This window comes from Nymphalis io, chromosome 27 (genome assembly GCF_905147045.1).
Source record: "Nymphalis io chromosome 27, ilAglIoxx1.1, whole genome shotgun sequence".
NCBI lineage: Eukaryota > Metazoa > Arthropoda > Insecta > Lepidoptera > Nymphalidae > Nymphalis > Nymphalis io.
In genome coordinates this window covers 979,561-996,210 of record NC_065914.1, presented here as the reverse complement: position 1 = coordinate 996,210, position 16,650 = coordinate 979,561, and the positions used below count along the sequence as shown (strand labels likewise).

The 16,650-nt window shown below is 36.3% G+C and overlaps 1 protein-coding gene across 1 annotated transcript in view; it reads left to right on the top strand.

Moving 5' to 3' along the window:
- The window catches only part of LOC126778710 (scavenger receptor class B member 1), a 95,786-nt gene extending 79,767 nt beyond the window's left edge, over positions 1 to 16,019 (top strand). Inside the window, exons 6-12 of the mRNA XM_050502326.1 lie at positions 5,340 to 5,546; positions 6,748 to 6,974; positions 10,591 to 10,748; positions 11,796 to 11,917; positions 12,378 to 12,503; positions 12,770 to 12,912; positions 13,118 to 16,019. Coding sequence (XP_050358283.1) covers positions 5,340 to 5,546; positions 6,748 to 6,974; positions 10,591 to 10,748; positions 11,796 to 11,917; positions 12,378 to 12,503; positions 12,770 to 12,912; positions 13,118 to 13,229 — 1,095 coding nt within the window. The 3' untranslated portion in view covers positions 13,230 to 16,019. The remainder of the gene's footprint in view (positions 1 to 5,339; positions 5,547 to 6,747; positions 6,975 to 10,590; positions 10,749 to 11,795; positions 11,918 to 12,377; positions 12,504 to 12,769; positions 12,913 to 13,117) is intronic.
- The last annotated feature ends 631 nt before the right edge of the window (positions 16,020 to 16,650 follow it).

The following is a 16,650-nucleotide window of genomic DNA, read 5'->3' as shown; positions in this document are numbered from 1 at the left end:
TTATTTACATAACTGTAAATTAATGGAAAAGAGTAACTACTGAGTTTCTTGCCGGTTATTCAAGGTAGAATCTACATTCCGAAATATATAAATAATAATACATTCATAATATTATATAAAAAATAATCAAACCAATTAAAATATTTGGATTCGATTTCGTTGTTTTTTTATTTTATTATATAGACAAGCTGACCCTTGCCCACTTCATTGGGTGGTAAACATTTTTACTTGTGATAAAATTATGATTGTGGTTCGGTTAGTGCTGAGTGCTATGATTTATTTCCTGAATGCCAAAAGTCACGTTGACCGAACAATAATAAAATTTTCTCGCGTATTTGATATTTTATTTTTGATAAACTATACAACCAAAAACATTCTGTAAATATATATATATATAATATATATATATTTCCTTGGTGATAAAGCAATTTATTTATAAATACCGTCTAATAGAAATATCATTAAATAGATCACACGGTCGCGGTTCCATACCTATGCCGTATTATGTCTTTAACTATTTGTCCAAATTATATGAAAGGAAAAAGACTTTTTCCTCACTCACCGATAAGTTTATTTATTTTGATAAGAATTCATAATTGTTGAGAAAATGACCAACAAACACGACCATTATATAACGATTTAAATTATTTTTAAATATAAAAAATTACTTTTTGTGACTTAAATACAATAGTTAGATATATGCTGTCGCTGACTTTTTATAGGCATTATCAATTTCTACAACTTTTCTCTAGAATGTAATCATATATCTCTCATCGTTAAGGCAGCGTTCGTAAGAAACGTTTTCGTTCGACCGTTTTTTCTCCGACTTACTTTGCAAATCCGACTACCACGAAAAAGTCTTTGAATTTATATATATATATATATATATATATATATATATATATATATATATACTCACAAATAGTGTGGCTTAAAAAACGCGGTAATAGAATTTTTAAAATCGGTTAAGTAGATCCGGAGATTACCCCCTACAACCTCACAAACTACCTCTTTATAATATTTGTTTAGATAAATGGACGGACAGATGGGTCACCTGATTTTAAGAGGTAACCGCACCTCATAGACATTGATGCCATTAGTAATATTAACCATTCCTTACATCAATAATGCGTCACCAACCTTAGGACCTTCGATGTTGTATCTCTTGTCCATATAGTTTCACTTTCTCATTCACCTTTTCGATCGGAGAACAACAATACTGAGTATTGCTGTTTACGTAACAGCCTGTGAATGTCCCACTGCTGGGCTAAAGGCCTCCTCTCCTCTTTTTGAGGAGAAGGTTTGGAGCTTATTCCACCACGCTGCTCCAATGCGGGTTGGTAGAATTCACATGTGGCAGAATTTCAGTGAAATTAGACACATGCAGGTTTCCTCACGATGTTTTCCTTCACCGTAAAGCACGAGATGAATTATAATCACAAATTAAGCACATGAAAATTCAGTGGTGCTTGCCCGGGTTTGAACCCACGATCATCGGTTAAGATTCACGCGTTCTTACCACTGGGCCATCTCGGCTTCGGCTTTATTGCTGTTTGGCGGTAGGAAATCTGATGAGTGGGTGATACCTCCCAGATGTGCTTGCACAAAGTCCTAACCACCAAGTCAATAAATAGACATTTAACAAATAATATAGTTAATGGCACGGATCAAATCCGCGACCTATAACGATCACATCGAACGGAATAACCGGTATGTTAATATTGTGGTGATCACGCTTTAAGTCATTGTAAATTCATACGGTTAGTTCACGCACAAATGCCGAGTCGTGTCGCGGGTAACCACGGGTTTGTATATTTACAAGGACATGTACACTTTAATAACGAATTAATAGATCAATACAAAATTATTATAATTATTTTTAAATGTAGGATAGTGGGCAAATGTACCTCATGGTGATAGCACCTCACTTCCCATATACATTAGCTATGTGATAAATATTAACCCTAACAATATCACCAATGTGCACCTATCCTTGGGAACTAAGATGTTATGTCCCTTGTTACTGTACGAACACTGCGTCTGGCTCACTAACCCCTCAAACCGGAGCACAACAATACTAATTATTGCTGTTTGACGGTAGAATATGTATGTTGTTTGAGTGGCTGGTCCCCAGAAGTGCTAGCAAAGTCGGTATTAAAACAAAGTTTTCTGTGTGTCGAGTGTGTTACATTATATCCGTAAAATAATAAAATAAGTCAAAATAAAACTTCAACATGACATTTTAAACAAAATTCAAAAGCAGAGACCGCCGAGTGGTTAGAATTCTTAATGAGATTAATTTTTAAAAAAAATGCGTATTTACTTAATTTCGCGTTTAACGTGAAGAAAACAACGTAAGGACTTGTATATAATAACTGTGTGTTCTACCAATCCTCGTGCGTCATCTTGGTGGAATAAGCCTAAAACATTATTTTTAAAAGCCCAGCAGTGGGGCATTTACCTGCAGTTCTTCCGGTCAATTGTAGTTCACCACTGCAACACAAACAATAATCGTTTCCCTTAACAAATCGAAATCATGGCTACCTTACAAAATTTCTTTACCTAGCACATACGTGATCAAGGACCTAATCACGCTTAGTGCAATGAACTCAATAATAACACGCTAAAACAACTTCTATACATAAACGATTAAGACATATTATCGCAAGTGTATATAATGCATTCATTATAAATAATAATTCACAAAAGTATAAAGAGAAATAAATAGTAGTATTAAGGAAATAGAGTCGAAAATCCTTTGTATAGTTAAACATTTAGATGTCATTTAGAAATGTGATTTATAGCTATAGACGTAAGGTTCATTTCGGTGTGTAAAAATAGTAGTAATTCGTTAATAAGAATGTTTGTAATGATCAAATGTTTCTCAATGCTGTTTGTGAAGTTTATTTCATTAGAGGTTACCTAAATGTAAATAAATTTATGCTGAGTAAACTCACTTTATAAATATAACCCACTTTGGAAATGTATATTTCTCTTTATCCACATAGTAATAATATTATATATAGAAGGCTAGCTTATCAGGCCACTACAGGTCCTGGGTTAGAACCATCTGTATTCAAATTTTCAATTAAGTCTTGGAGTCTGGAAGTGGAATAATTGATAAAGCCGTGTCTCGGAAAGCCGATCGTGTCGGATTTGCCGCGCCATCGGATAATGGGAAATATTTTCACAAGCTTACATTACACTAGTTATATGTATGTCTATGTGCTCTCTCTTATATAACAGCTAATATTCATTAATAAACTTTAAATTAAAAATAATATTATTATGTATTTACGCACATATTCAAGCAGTACGTAGTCTCCATTTACCATCGGTGGCTCATTAGTCCTACATATCATGTAAAATAACAGATATATTCCGCGAAATCGATCAGGAAGATATCTCATACATTTAATAAATATAAATCTTATGTTAAATCATTAATAAATAATTTAAATAATGCGTATTAAGAAAATTAGTAACTACCAAACATTTTTCTCGAATACTATATGAATGTAAACCAGATATAACTTTAATTTCAATCTTATATAAAAATTCTATAAAAAAAAATATATTACCGATTACCGACCGAAAATATAGACCGATTTCGACCACAGCGGCCAATCTCAAGAGATATTAGCCAACTGCGCAGGTCATATTATAGTAAACAAGTGTGTGCGCAGACACACATGCACTCTATTCCCTAGCTCTCATAATCCGATGGGACGGCAATCCGACACGACCGGAAAGAGTTCAGGCGCAGGACCAACGGCTTTACGTCCGCACCGAGGCACGGGAGTGTACACACTTCCAACTTCCAGACTCAGGGTCGCTACTGAGGATTTTCTGACAGAAAAACCCAATCGCATTCTACTGGCCCGGCCCTGGGAATTGAATCCAGGACGTCGGGTTCTACGGCTTTATATCTAGCCATTAGACCAACGAGGCAGTCAATCTTATATAATGTCAAGTATGTAGTACTCGCAAGATCGTACTTAATTAGAGTATATGTTCATATGAATTTTAATGTGCTTAATTTGTGTTTATAATTCGTCTTGTGCTTTACGGTGAAGGAAAACATCGTGAGAAAACCTGCATGTGTCTAATTTCATTAAAATTCTGACACATGTGAATTCTACCAACCCGCATTGGAGCAGCGTGGTGGAATAAGCTCCAAACCTTCTCCTCAAAAGGAAGAGGAGGCTTTAGCCCAGCAGTGGGACATACAAAGGCTGTTACTATATGTTCATATAATGTCAAAAGCTCATGACACTTTAGGTATATTTGTCTCATGTCACCTTCGAAACAGGTCTTGTTTCAAAGTTGTTAAATATAATGTGAATAATAAATCTTGAACCTTGACGACCTATAATTAACGTATTTTTCTTAAAACAAGAAATAATTCAGATAGTTCGACACTGACGGCTGTTATTCATAATAACTCTTTAATGATATTTAATGTACATATAAAGCAAAAATATTATGCTTCGTATGTAAATTACTTCGTAGCTGCTTTACAATAGCTTACCGATAGAACTAATTAATGAAACAAAATTGTAAAATTTAAGACTGAACTAAGAAAACACTGTCAAAGCTCGATTTTAGAAAATAGATATATAATTCCTTTTATTTTGTATAAAGGCACCGATAATTATAACATAGATATAAGAAAATTATCTAATTAGTTTCTCGTGTGTGAACTTTTGTTCTTGATGAGATATGAACTTCTTAAATCTTAATTTAATTTTTCTTTAACAACTTACAATTTATTCAGTAATTGTAAAATAACGGTCCTTACAGTGACATATGTTTTTTTCCACGTAATAGGACAGCGTTTGACCGTTGACTTGCCTGATGTTAAGCATCGACACGGTCTAGGATGTGGCACGCTTGCCTAGAAGAATCCTGTTTACTCTAGATTTGATGTATATCTTAAAATCACTGTTTAGTAAAGCTTTATGGTTCAGGCTACATAGAACAGTCCTCATCTGCAACGAATGCCTATTCGTTTTTAAGCATCTTACTTTAGGAGTAATGAATTTTATACATTTTGTTCTGAGTTCATTACGAAATTGTAATAAAAAAAAAAATAGATTATTTCGGATAGATAGTAATTAGAGATGAAATTGTCTAGTGCAGATAAAGACTCTTAACCGAAACTCTTAGTATTAAATCCAAATAAGTTTTCATGCGATCAATACATCTTTATAATCCAGAAATGAAACCTACATTTGAAGGGGTAAACTTGCTACAAAAGAATAAGTTCTTAAACTCAATGGAAGATTTCCTAATGTTACTTAATTATAATAAAACTAATATAATGTGATTGTCAACAGAGTGCAACCTCCCAATCTAAAAACGCAGCACGTTTCCTCCGCCTCGCGATGGCTTCCATTATGGATATCCTGAAGATCAAGCCATTCGTGGAGGTGTCGGTGGGACAACTGCTCTGGGGGTACGAGGACCCGCTCCTGAAACTAGCCAAGGACGTCGTGCCGAAGGAACAGAAGCTACCGTACGAGGAGTTCGGTCTCTTCTACGGGGTAAGTTTATCAGCAGTATTTCTCAGAGCTCTTATAAGAACTCACTTTGTATCTCATCGTGAAATGTTTACGACTGATGGTGATACGCTATTTTGACGCGTGTATCGATTGAATGTTATAATTAGTATAGCCAAAGTCGCATACCACTTATTGATTTTTTGATCCTGCGGCGAGTGAATTTTTTTAACATAGTTTTAAACGTTATCTGCATAAATATTTCCCAAACTAAATACCAAATCCTTTACCATATATCAATCTGTCTACTGGTGAAGACGGTACGTTAATATATACTGTAGTTTCTGAGATTACACAAACAGATAGACGCGGCGAATGATTTTATATCATAATAAATAAAGATATAAGATCTGTCGTAACAACTTTTAAATCCGCTGTAAACGCGAGCCCGTTACTGTTTGTAGTGGGCGGTTCCGTTGTTTTAATTCGTTAGTCTTTCCGTTTGAAAATATTTAATTTTTAGATCGTAACTAATGTTCTAAATGGAAAAAATATAGTTTCGTAAGATTCTCCTTTAAATACCGTTTTAACAATATCGGTAATAGCTCCATTGTCTACGTCATTCTAGATAATGCTATGTCACGCAGTCGCTAGTGTGTATGACAATACCATGTATAACTAACTCAATCATAATCGTACTGGTTCATCCTGCATTTATGTAATAAACAACAAAACTGTATTGTTTTTGGGTGATATGTTGATATCGGCATCGTCAACGCGCCGTGTCTTAACTAAATCTCAACATATACATTGGGAGTCCATTTAAAAGCTCAGGCTAAGCACGTCTGAAGGGTACCTCCTGTGAGGCCGCCCCACACGTTCCAAATTACAGTGCCAATGTTGGTGGGTAGTGACCACTAACAGTCTGGTGGCCCATTTGCTAGTCCGCCTACCTATTTAATAAAAAACAATCTTCTACTAACTTTTGGCTGGCGTTGTTTGCGTCCATAGGTTTATTTGTAATTTAGTTTACGACTTTCGCTTCAATATTTCCTTAGGTACCGATTTTCATGGCTATCGGTTAAACAGTACAGATGTGCCGCAGCGCCATCTAGCGGATAGTATCAACAACCTGGATAGTATAAAAACATATTTGTGCCTCAAACAGATATATCAAAATCAATATTTATATATAAAAATAAACTATAAGAAAATTACTTATAAACATTAATTTGTTTCATTCCAGAAAAACGGAACGTCACCCGATGAAGTAACCATGTTCAGTGGCGCATCAGACATCACCAAGTACGGGATCTTCGAGCGGTACAACTACAGGGAGCGCCTTCCTCACTGGACCACGGACGAGTGTAACAGCATCGCCGGGTCCGACGGGTCCATCTTCCCTCCACACATCACGAGAAACGACAGCCTGGCGGTCTACGACAAGGACCTGTGCAGGCTTTTACCTCTCAGGTAACAGTAACAGCCTGCGAATGTCCCACTGCTGGGCTAAGGTATCCTCTCCTTTTTTTTTGGGAGATAGTATGGAGCTTATTCTATCATTCCATATCCATTCCTGAGAGCTGAGAGAATAAGCTCTTAGGTAATACTAACACCTCTTTACTTGTACCAGAAATAAAAGATATCGAAAGGGAACTTAAATAGACAAGGCATGCTAATGCCTTGAAGATATTTCTTCCAACGCTCATCTTTGCAGAGCTATCGTCTGTAGGCTGTTTAGGCACCGTAACAGCCTGTGAATGTCCCACTGCTGGGCTAAAGGCCTCCTCTCCTCTTTTTGAGGAGAAGGTTTGGAGCTTATTCCACCACGCTGCTCCAATTCGGGTTGGTAGAATTCACATGTGGCAGAATTTCAGTGAAATTAGACACATGCAGGTTTCCTCACGATGTTTTCCTTCACCGTAAAGCACGAGATGAATTATAATCACAAATTAAGCACATGAAAATTCAGTGGTGCTTGCCCGGGTTTGAACCCACGATCATCGGTTAAGATTCACGCGTTCTTACCACTGGGCCATCTCGGCTCTCGTTTGTTTAGGCACGGGCACGTACAATTAAATCACTGCATTTATTTATGATAAACGCCCCCACAGATAACAAACAGCGCCTCTTATGTAGTACAGAAAATTCGGGCCAAATCCTAAATAAAACATTTGCGACACTCGTATATTAACAACAATTACAAAGTACGGCGAACATCAGATATCTTTATAACGTATCACAAGTACATATGTAATACACGTACGTATATAAGGAAAGTTATATTTATGGAAATATTTAAGTAAGTTTCATTTGACGGGCCGGCTGGCGTGGTCGGTAGACACTTGCCTTGCACGCCGAAGGTTATGGGTTCGATTCCCATTCTCAGGACAGACATTTGTGTGCATGAACATGTCTGTTTGTCCTGAGTCTGGGTGTAATTATCTTTATAAGTATGTATTTATAAAAGAAAAGTAGTATATGTAGTATATCAATTGTCTGGTTTCCATAGTACGAGCTCTGCTTAGTTTGGGATCTGATGGCCGTGTGTGAATAATGTCCCAGGATATTATTATTATTTATTTACGAAAATGTTTAAAATAATTTTCAAGCTTAAATTCAAGTTTTAAAAAGCAGATTCAGTGTTATTACAGCCATAGGGGACAGGCGTGGGTGGTGTAAGAATATTTTACATATCTTAGAGTCCTAATGTCAACGTTGACTACTAGCTACTCTCTTTCGCTGATCGGTTCATCATCACTTCGTTTCTCTAACTCACTTCCTATCTCACTTGTGAAATGTTGATAAGCTATTATGACGCGTGTATTCTTTAAATCTAATAATTATTGTCAAAGTCGAATATTATTTTCTGAAATGCATATTATATCAGTAACTTTAAAACATCATTTACGTCATCCAAGTTGCTAAGTGTGATTAATAACAAATGTCCGACGGTCCGCAGGAAGCAATTCGATATTTCAACAAACTCGATACGTTCTCGTGTTTACAAAATCAAATCAAACAATGGCCGTTCCGTAAACAGTTTGATCAACGAAAAACATCGACAAACCATATATTATGTATATATGTAGCTACTATAAACAGTATATTTACTTAATTTGCATTGACTTTTTTTTTATAGAATAGGAAGGCGGATGAGCATATGGGCCACCTGATGGTAAGTGGTCATCAACACCCTTAGACATTGGCATTGTAAGAAATGTTTACCATCGCTTACATCACCAATGCGCCTCCAACCTTGGGAACTAAGATGTTATGTACCGGAACCGTGTAAACCGGAACACAACAATACCATGACCTGCTGTTTTGTGGTAGAATATCTAATGTATAGTGGGTTGTACCTACCCAGACGAGCTTGCACAAAGCTCTACCATCAGTAGTATACATAGTATTTTTGAGGCATAACTAATTACGATGTTATATACTATCAAGCACACACTGTCTACTGCCTTTTATTTATAATATAATATGTTTTTATTCAAATAGACTTTTACAAGTACTTATCAATCATCAAGCGCTACCGGTTTGGAATGTAGATTCTATCAAGAAGAACCGGCAAGAAACACAGTACAGTAACAGCCTGTGAATGTCCCACTGCTGGGCTAAGGCCTCCACCCCCTTTTTGAGGAGAAGGTTTGAAGCTTATTCCACCACGCTGCTCCAATGCGACTACGTGCACAAAGCGTCTACCACCAGTATAATAATATATTTAAACTTGAAATTAGCAAGTAAGATGTAATTTCGAGACTTCTTATTTATTTTACATTCATCAAAATTTCGTCACGTAAACCAAGGTATAAATTCTAGAAATACGATCGTTTAATCTTTTCTGTTACATAATCTGTGGTCTTGTTGACTTAGCGTTTATATATTAGTTTTTTAGGTTAATATATAACATCGTTAGCAACTCTAACGATAATATAACGACGAAGCACTTATATATAAATTATACAATTACTGATCGTAATGTCGGGATAACGTCTCGTCGTTCTTTTAATGAGTTTTATCAATGATGCAGTGCTTGTGGTCTGAGGATGCGGGAGGTGAAGGTGAACTACGTGGGAGCTTATTTACTGAATTATTTTATTTTTACTTTATAAGAAATATAGTCAGACCTGAGCAAACAACACTGAATTTTAATGTTTATTCCAACCGATTTTGAAGAGTAATAGATGGTATGGGCAAGTGATGAGGAAGGATGAAAAGCATGTTGCTAGAAGGGTGATGAGTATGAATGTTGATGGATTTAGTGCCGGGGGAGGTTGACGAAGAAATTTGGATGGATTGCGTAAAAAAGGATATGTGTGTGAAAGGGGTGAGTGCTGATATGAAGAGTGACAGAGAGAAGTGGGAGGAAAATACATGTCGTGCCGACCCGACGTGGGGATAAGGGTAGGAAGAAGAAGAGAACAATAAACCTTAAATTTCCATTTATCTTGCGATTCGCTTATAGCGATTACTCATATTATGCACGACAAACAGTTTTTGATTAACATACCTTTATTTATAATACAACACTATTCCACTTAATTACTTATATCCACTTAATTTTACTTCCGGATTTCCGATAATAACTTCGCCGGCATTCAAAACGCCATTTTTTCACGCAGCATGTCCAGTTATATAAATATAACAGTTTTATTATTATTATAATATATAGCAGCGAAGTGTATAGCATACGTATGGAGTAGCGACCAGCGGCGGACGGCATGACGGCATACGACATGGTCTTGTTCTTAATGGATGTGTCTAATCTTACTGGTGGTAGAGCTTTGTGCAAGCTCGTCTGGGTAGGTACCACCCACTCATAAGATATTCTACCGCAAAACAGCAGTACTTAGTATTGTTGTATTCCGGTTTGAAGGGTGAGTGAGCCAGTGTAATTACAGGCGCAAGGGACATAACATCTTAGTTCAAGGTTGGTGGCGCATTGGTGATGTAAGCGATGGTTAATGCCAATGTATATGGGCGTTGGTGACCACTTACCATCAGGTGGCCCATATGCTCGTCCGCCTTCCTATTCTATAAAAAATAATAATAATAATAACACAGTATATAATGTTCTCAGATATCTGAAGGACGTGGAGTCGGCGGCGGGCGTGCAGGGCTTCAGGTTCACTCCGCCCGAGGACGTGTTCGCTAACGACGAGCACAACAAGTGCTTCTGTCCCGCGGGCCCGCCGTGCGCGCCCAACGGGCTCTTCAACGTGTCCCTCTGTCAATATGGTAAGTGGTATCCATATCAACGATCACTGTTTCCTTTGTCAAGTTAAAATTGTTTCTCAATAAAAAAATATACTTTATATCTCACTTAAATAAGTGTTTATTCAAGTAAGATATACGTCATTATTTTATAAGATATCGTCATACATCGTTTTATAAGATTGATCTTTAGGATTTTAACTTTGTTTCAATCATAATACAATGTTATGACTTGCTTATCTTAAAAAACAATGATGTAATATCAGAAAAAATAATAACAAGTGGTAATAACGCGTGAATCTTAACCGATGATCGTGGGTTCAAACCCGGGCAAGCACCACTGAGTTTTCATGTGCTTAATTTGTGTTTATAATTCATCTCGTGCTTTACGGTTAAGGAAAACATCGCGAAGAAACCTGCATGTGTCTAATTTCACTGAAATTCTGCTACATGTGTATTCTACCAACCCACATTGGGGCAGCGTGGTGGAATAAGCTCCATACCTTCTCCTCAAAAAGGGAGAGGAAGCCTTAGCCCAGCAGTGGGACATTCAAAGGCTGTTACTATAACTACGTTAAACATAATATGTTATTTATATGAAAAATACCTAAAATTGATCCCCGTGAAACGCCTAATCTCAGTACAGACTCAAACGCTTAATTCTATTTTTTGTATGAAGTAATGATATCTATGAGCTTTACTGTTAACACCGTAATATGCAAACGCTCTTTGTGCTCTACACCTCACCTCACACCTCACTGTCTCTCGCAGAATACGCCAAAAGCATTTTGTGATTTCTTCCATGTATCTTAGACGTTATAAGTCCAAGTAGCGCCATTCCGACAGCTGTAAACCCGAATTGCTGTTAACTATGGTAGAAGTTCGTTTAATATAATTTTTTCAAATATTTTACTAAAAACGGAAGTATGAATATAATACGGAAGTATAATTAATACAAGATTCGCTTATGTTTTGGAAAGTGGTAATACCTTACAATATATTAGTTATTCGGGAAACGATTCTCCAAACAGATATTCGATATCTGATCTTGGCTATTTGTGTTATTTACAGATTCTCCTATAATGCTCTCGTTCCCTCACTTCTACCTCGCCGACCCTCGCCTGCGGGACGCGGTGGAGGGCGTCTCCCCCCCGGACCCTGAAGCTCATCGTCTCTACATCGACGTACAACCCGTAAGTATAAACGACACACGTACACCACAACACCTTATCAGTATTAGTAAATAGTTATCATCTAAATACGACGGAATCTTACCAAGGATTATGTCCCACTAAGAAATTCCAGTCGCGGCCAATTGTTACTACTGTAGGGTCTGTTCGTATTCACGAGACAATGACGGAAAGACTAAGATGGTCAGAGGCATGACCAGCTTTACTTGGACATGGAAATACGGGAGAGTAAAGTATTGACGCAAAAGTCGACAGCATTTATTATCTTCGTACTTGTCTCGGTTAAATCCATTTGCTATCTAATTTTTTTAGTTTTTTCGATCTATCACATGCATATATCGCCTATGAAGAACTCCAAAGTATGATACCTTACCTATATAATCTTGTACGGCATTGATGTATTGACTCTTTTATTCATATTATTTTACCATAAGTGTAAATACGACCCCCCCCCCCTTTACAGGAGATGGGCACGGCGCTGCGTGCCCGCGCGCGTATCCAGATCAACCTGGCCGTGTCGCAAGTCGTCGACATCAAGCAGGTCGCCAACTTCCCGGACATCGTGTTCCCCATTCTGTGGTTCGAGGAGGTGGGTGACAGCGCCTCACTATACACCCTTCAGGGCGGGGCAGTTGGGAGTCAGATAGCGATCGGCCCCGCTCATAGGGTTAAAATAACTATTCCTCCAGGAGATCTAAAATATCACAACCGTGCGCCTGTAATTACACTGACTAGCTTATCATTTCGTGAATGGGACGAACCCCGCCCGCAGCAGGTTCTTTATCGATTATATTTTTACGCGAGGAACTGTAATTAATCCTCATTCAAAAATGTGACTGTACCCGCCCCGCGCAGGGCATCGACGAGCTGCCGGAGTCGGTGTCGTCCATGCTGCGCCTGGCGACGGCGCTGCCGCCCGTGGCGCGCGCGGCGCTGGGCTGGGGGCTGTCCGCGCTCGGCCTGCTGCTCATCCTGCTGGCCGTCACCTGCCTCATACGGTCAGTGCACGAGCCGGCTTGTATCCGGCTCGAAGGACCGACGATTTCTTTTCCATCCGGAATTAAAGAATGAAACGCTATATATGCTAGCGTCACCGCCGAGCGTAACGTGAATTCTTAACAAAAAATGAATATCTTAGCCCAGCGTTGGGACAAATACTGGGTTGTTTCTGAGAATTTTCTTCGAACGTTTTCTTTGTAACAGGTCGTCCCATCGTCAGAGCACCCTGAGACTGGAAGGTCACGCGGTCGCCAAGCCGACTCCAGCGAAAACTCCGAGCAAAGAGAACGGATACGAGTTGAACAATAGAAGATAACGTGTAGGGAACCGCGCATCGTATGTATAAACTTGTGTGTAACTGTTTTGGCAACGCTACTTCTACCATTTTATATAAAAAAAAACTACAACTTTCACATACAAATGGCACAACTTTAAGGCTACAAAACAGTTACATACACACGTCAGTAGCATTAAAAGTATAGATTTAAAAAATATATCAAATTCTATGTATAAAAATATTATCGTTAATTTTGATGTGTAACGACTTTTTTTTAATAGCACTTTAAAACTGAATGCGATTTAAAATCGGCGGGAAAAATGACATATTTGTTTAATTTTAGCATTTTTACTCGTTAAGAAACCACCTTTTAACATAAATATTATTAGCTTTTTTTTAAGTTATCTTCCAACGAATGTGATAATTCAAATTTAAGATTCGAACAAATTTATGTTTTTTTTAGTTTTAAAATTGACATTCGGAAAATTATGACTATTTTTAATCTGTAAATATTTTATATCTTCAATCGGGCTTCGGGTTGCCATTATAAAAAATCTCTTCGGTTTTAAGGCAGGTAGCATAGACGTTGGGAGGGGGGCGCGCTATCTAAGCGCTTAGATAGACACTTGTTCAGTATCAAAAATATCTCGTAATATATAAAGGTCTTTTGAGAATAGTTTTACGAATGCGATGAAAAATAATTGATTATTGTTTAATTCGATATGCAGAGTTAATTACGATTTACAATTTACCAAAATGTATAATATAATAGTATACAGCTACAACAAACGGCGGAATATTTGCTCAAAAATCCAGCAAATAATTTGGTATTCAATTTAGAACTTTACAATATTTTTTTTTTTTTTTCGAGCAGTTTTGAGAGATGTCAAAGGCTGAAGGTTGCGCGTTCCGCTCCGAGTGTCGTTTGTAAAATATTAACGTATCGGTAGACTAGTCTGTATCCGTCCTTAGGTTAAGGTGTACTTTACTTTTTTTTTTACCAATTAACTTTTTTTATCTTAAACCTATCAAGGTATGGTGTTGAAATATTATTAGTCATATTTAAAATGATTTTAATTCTTCGTTATATATACATATTTTACATCACGACTTTAAAGTTATTAAAGAACTACATATGTTTAAAATTTTTGTTACAATTGTCGGTTTAATGATCAAACTATTAAATTCCGAATTAATTAGACGAATATAAAATGATTGACTCATATTACAGAAGACATACGTTTTTTTTTAAGTTTGGTAGTTACGACGTTTTGTCGTTTAACTACTCAACTATTCATATATATATATATATATATAAACATTCTAATTGAGACACAACGCACAGACACTTCTGTAAGAAGGACATGATATTGTCTCCGCTTTGTGACTAACTTCTGATCGGCAAACTTAAAATGCGCAATTAACTAAGTTATAAAATGGGAGCGGGTGCTTAGTGGGGTACAAGTTATATATTGATTGATTGATTGAAACATAAAGTTTAAACGACTCGTTAGAGATTAATAAATTCTCAGTAGAATAGAATTGAAAGTTTGTAGACTTACTTTTATTTAAGGAATTAAAACAAAGGAAAAATATTTCTTCACGCTACGATGATAAAAAACATACATATATAACAAGAAATTCTAATAAATGTATGTCCATTCATCGTGCTACAGTAAACGATTATATTTCATATACTTAAATCATGTTTCCTTTGCCCAGCGGTGGGACATTAAAATGCAGCTTCCCGACTATACAAAAATTAATCATCCTAACGCCGCATGATTAATTGTGACGTGATGCAAGGCGGGAGGTTGTGACGTAATAAGTGACTCGATTGTGACGTGTAACTGACATTTGACATTTGTGCGACGGTAAACAAAAACGTCAGAAACCCGAGGACGATATTCCGATCAGCGCGTCGCGTCGGTTACAGTTGAATTATTTTCTGAAATAATTCATTGATTTTATTCTGAGTTTTTGTTTACACATTGTCGTAATACAATGTGTGATCAAACATGATGGACGAGACTGGAAGCAGATAAAACTAAAAAAAAAAAACGTTTTGTAACAGCCAAAATATTTTTGGATAAATTCTCTATTTGAAGGTTTAAATCTTATATAAATATTTTTGATTAATTTGTAATTATGATTTTATAGAAACATCTTTGAAGTGTTTTTCATTTAAACATCCTTGTTTTGTTTAGAATTTAATTAAATGTACGACAAAATATTTTTTACGTTACAAGAGTTTTTTTTTTAATTTATAATTTGAGTTTACGATTATAGTTTATTGTATTTCGGTCACCACATGTTTAACTGGTATTTGATTACACTTGGGAGATGTTTTAAATTTTAACTATATTATCAAACAATGTAAAAAGCGAAGTTATAAAAATAGTAAAGATGTATTTGTATTGATTGTTTTAATGTAAGTAGTGGCAACACCGTGGCGATATCTCTGAAACCGATCATTTGATAGGTCGAGGTCCGAACGGCGACGAGTGTACCTTATTTTCATTCCTTACGAGTTCAGTAAACTCTGCTGACTGTACAATATAAAAAAATATATATATCTTCTTTATTTTTCGATAGGTCGAAGTCAGTCAGGAACAGCTGGCGCTCTTTAATAATTACCTCAAATAATATTTTTATCTATATATTGTCATTTTCTTTGTGTATCTCCGTCTCGCTCGCTCGCTCGCTGCTAGTGTTGCCACATCACCTACAATTTGCTCAAATTCGGGACTAAATGTTAACGCATGTTTACTTTGTGAATGTTAAATTGTGCGTAATGTAAATAAATGAATAAAGGTGTAAGTTATATTACTATTGTTTTTTATTATCTATACAAATAAATACAATTCTCTCTGTGACTTCAAACTAACTGCTTCTTTTAAAGTTAATATGGCTATTTGCCAAAACAAACGTTTTTTTTTATTTGTCTGTGTGTTTTTCCGGAAAAATCTTACCCATCAAAAACATAAATGTGATTAAAATATTATGATACGTGCCTTCAATGACAAAAGAAGTGGGATCTAAATGGGTACCAAGTTCAATGATCGTTCCTGAAATTTATTTATAGCAACAAAAAATATTTTATAAAAACATAAAATATCATTTCTTCTTATATAAGGTCTGACTTGGCTAATTCTCATATAATTGTTATTAAGTACCTACTGAAACAGTCATGGAAGAGCCCTATGTTCGATGGCTAGTTTCTACCACCAAGCCAAATTTTCGGAAAAGTAAAATAAGAACTCACAGCTTTAGAACTTGTGAAGGCTATAATGTACTTATTATCTGGGATTTAGTATTAATTATTATTTCAATATGAAGCGCAAATCAACAATATAAAATCATTACTTATAAATAATTTTGAATAACGTAATAAATACGAAAGTCGACTATTCTCTTTCTGTCTGTCATCAATATTGATTGCTGATTCTTACATTACAGG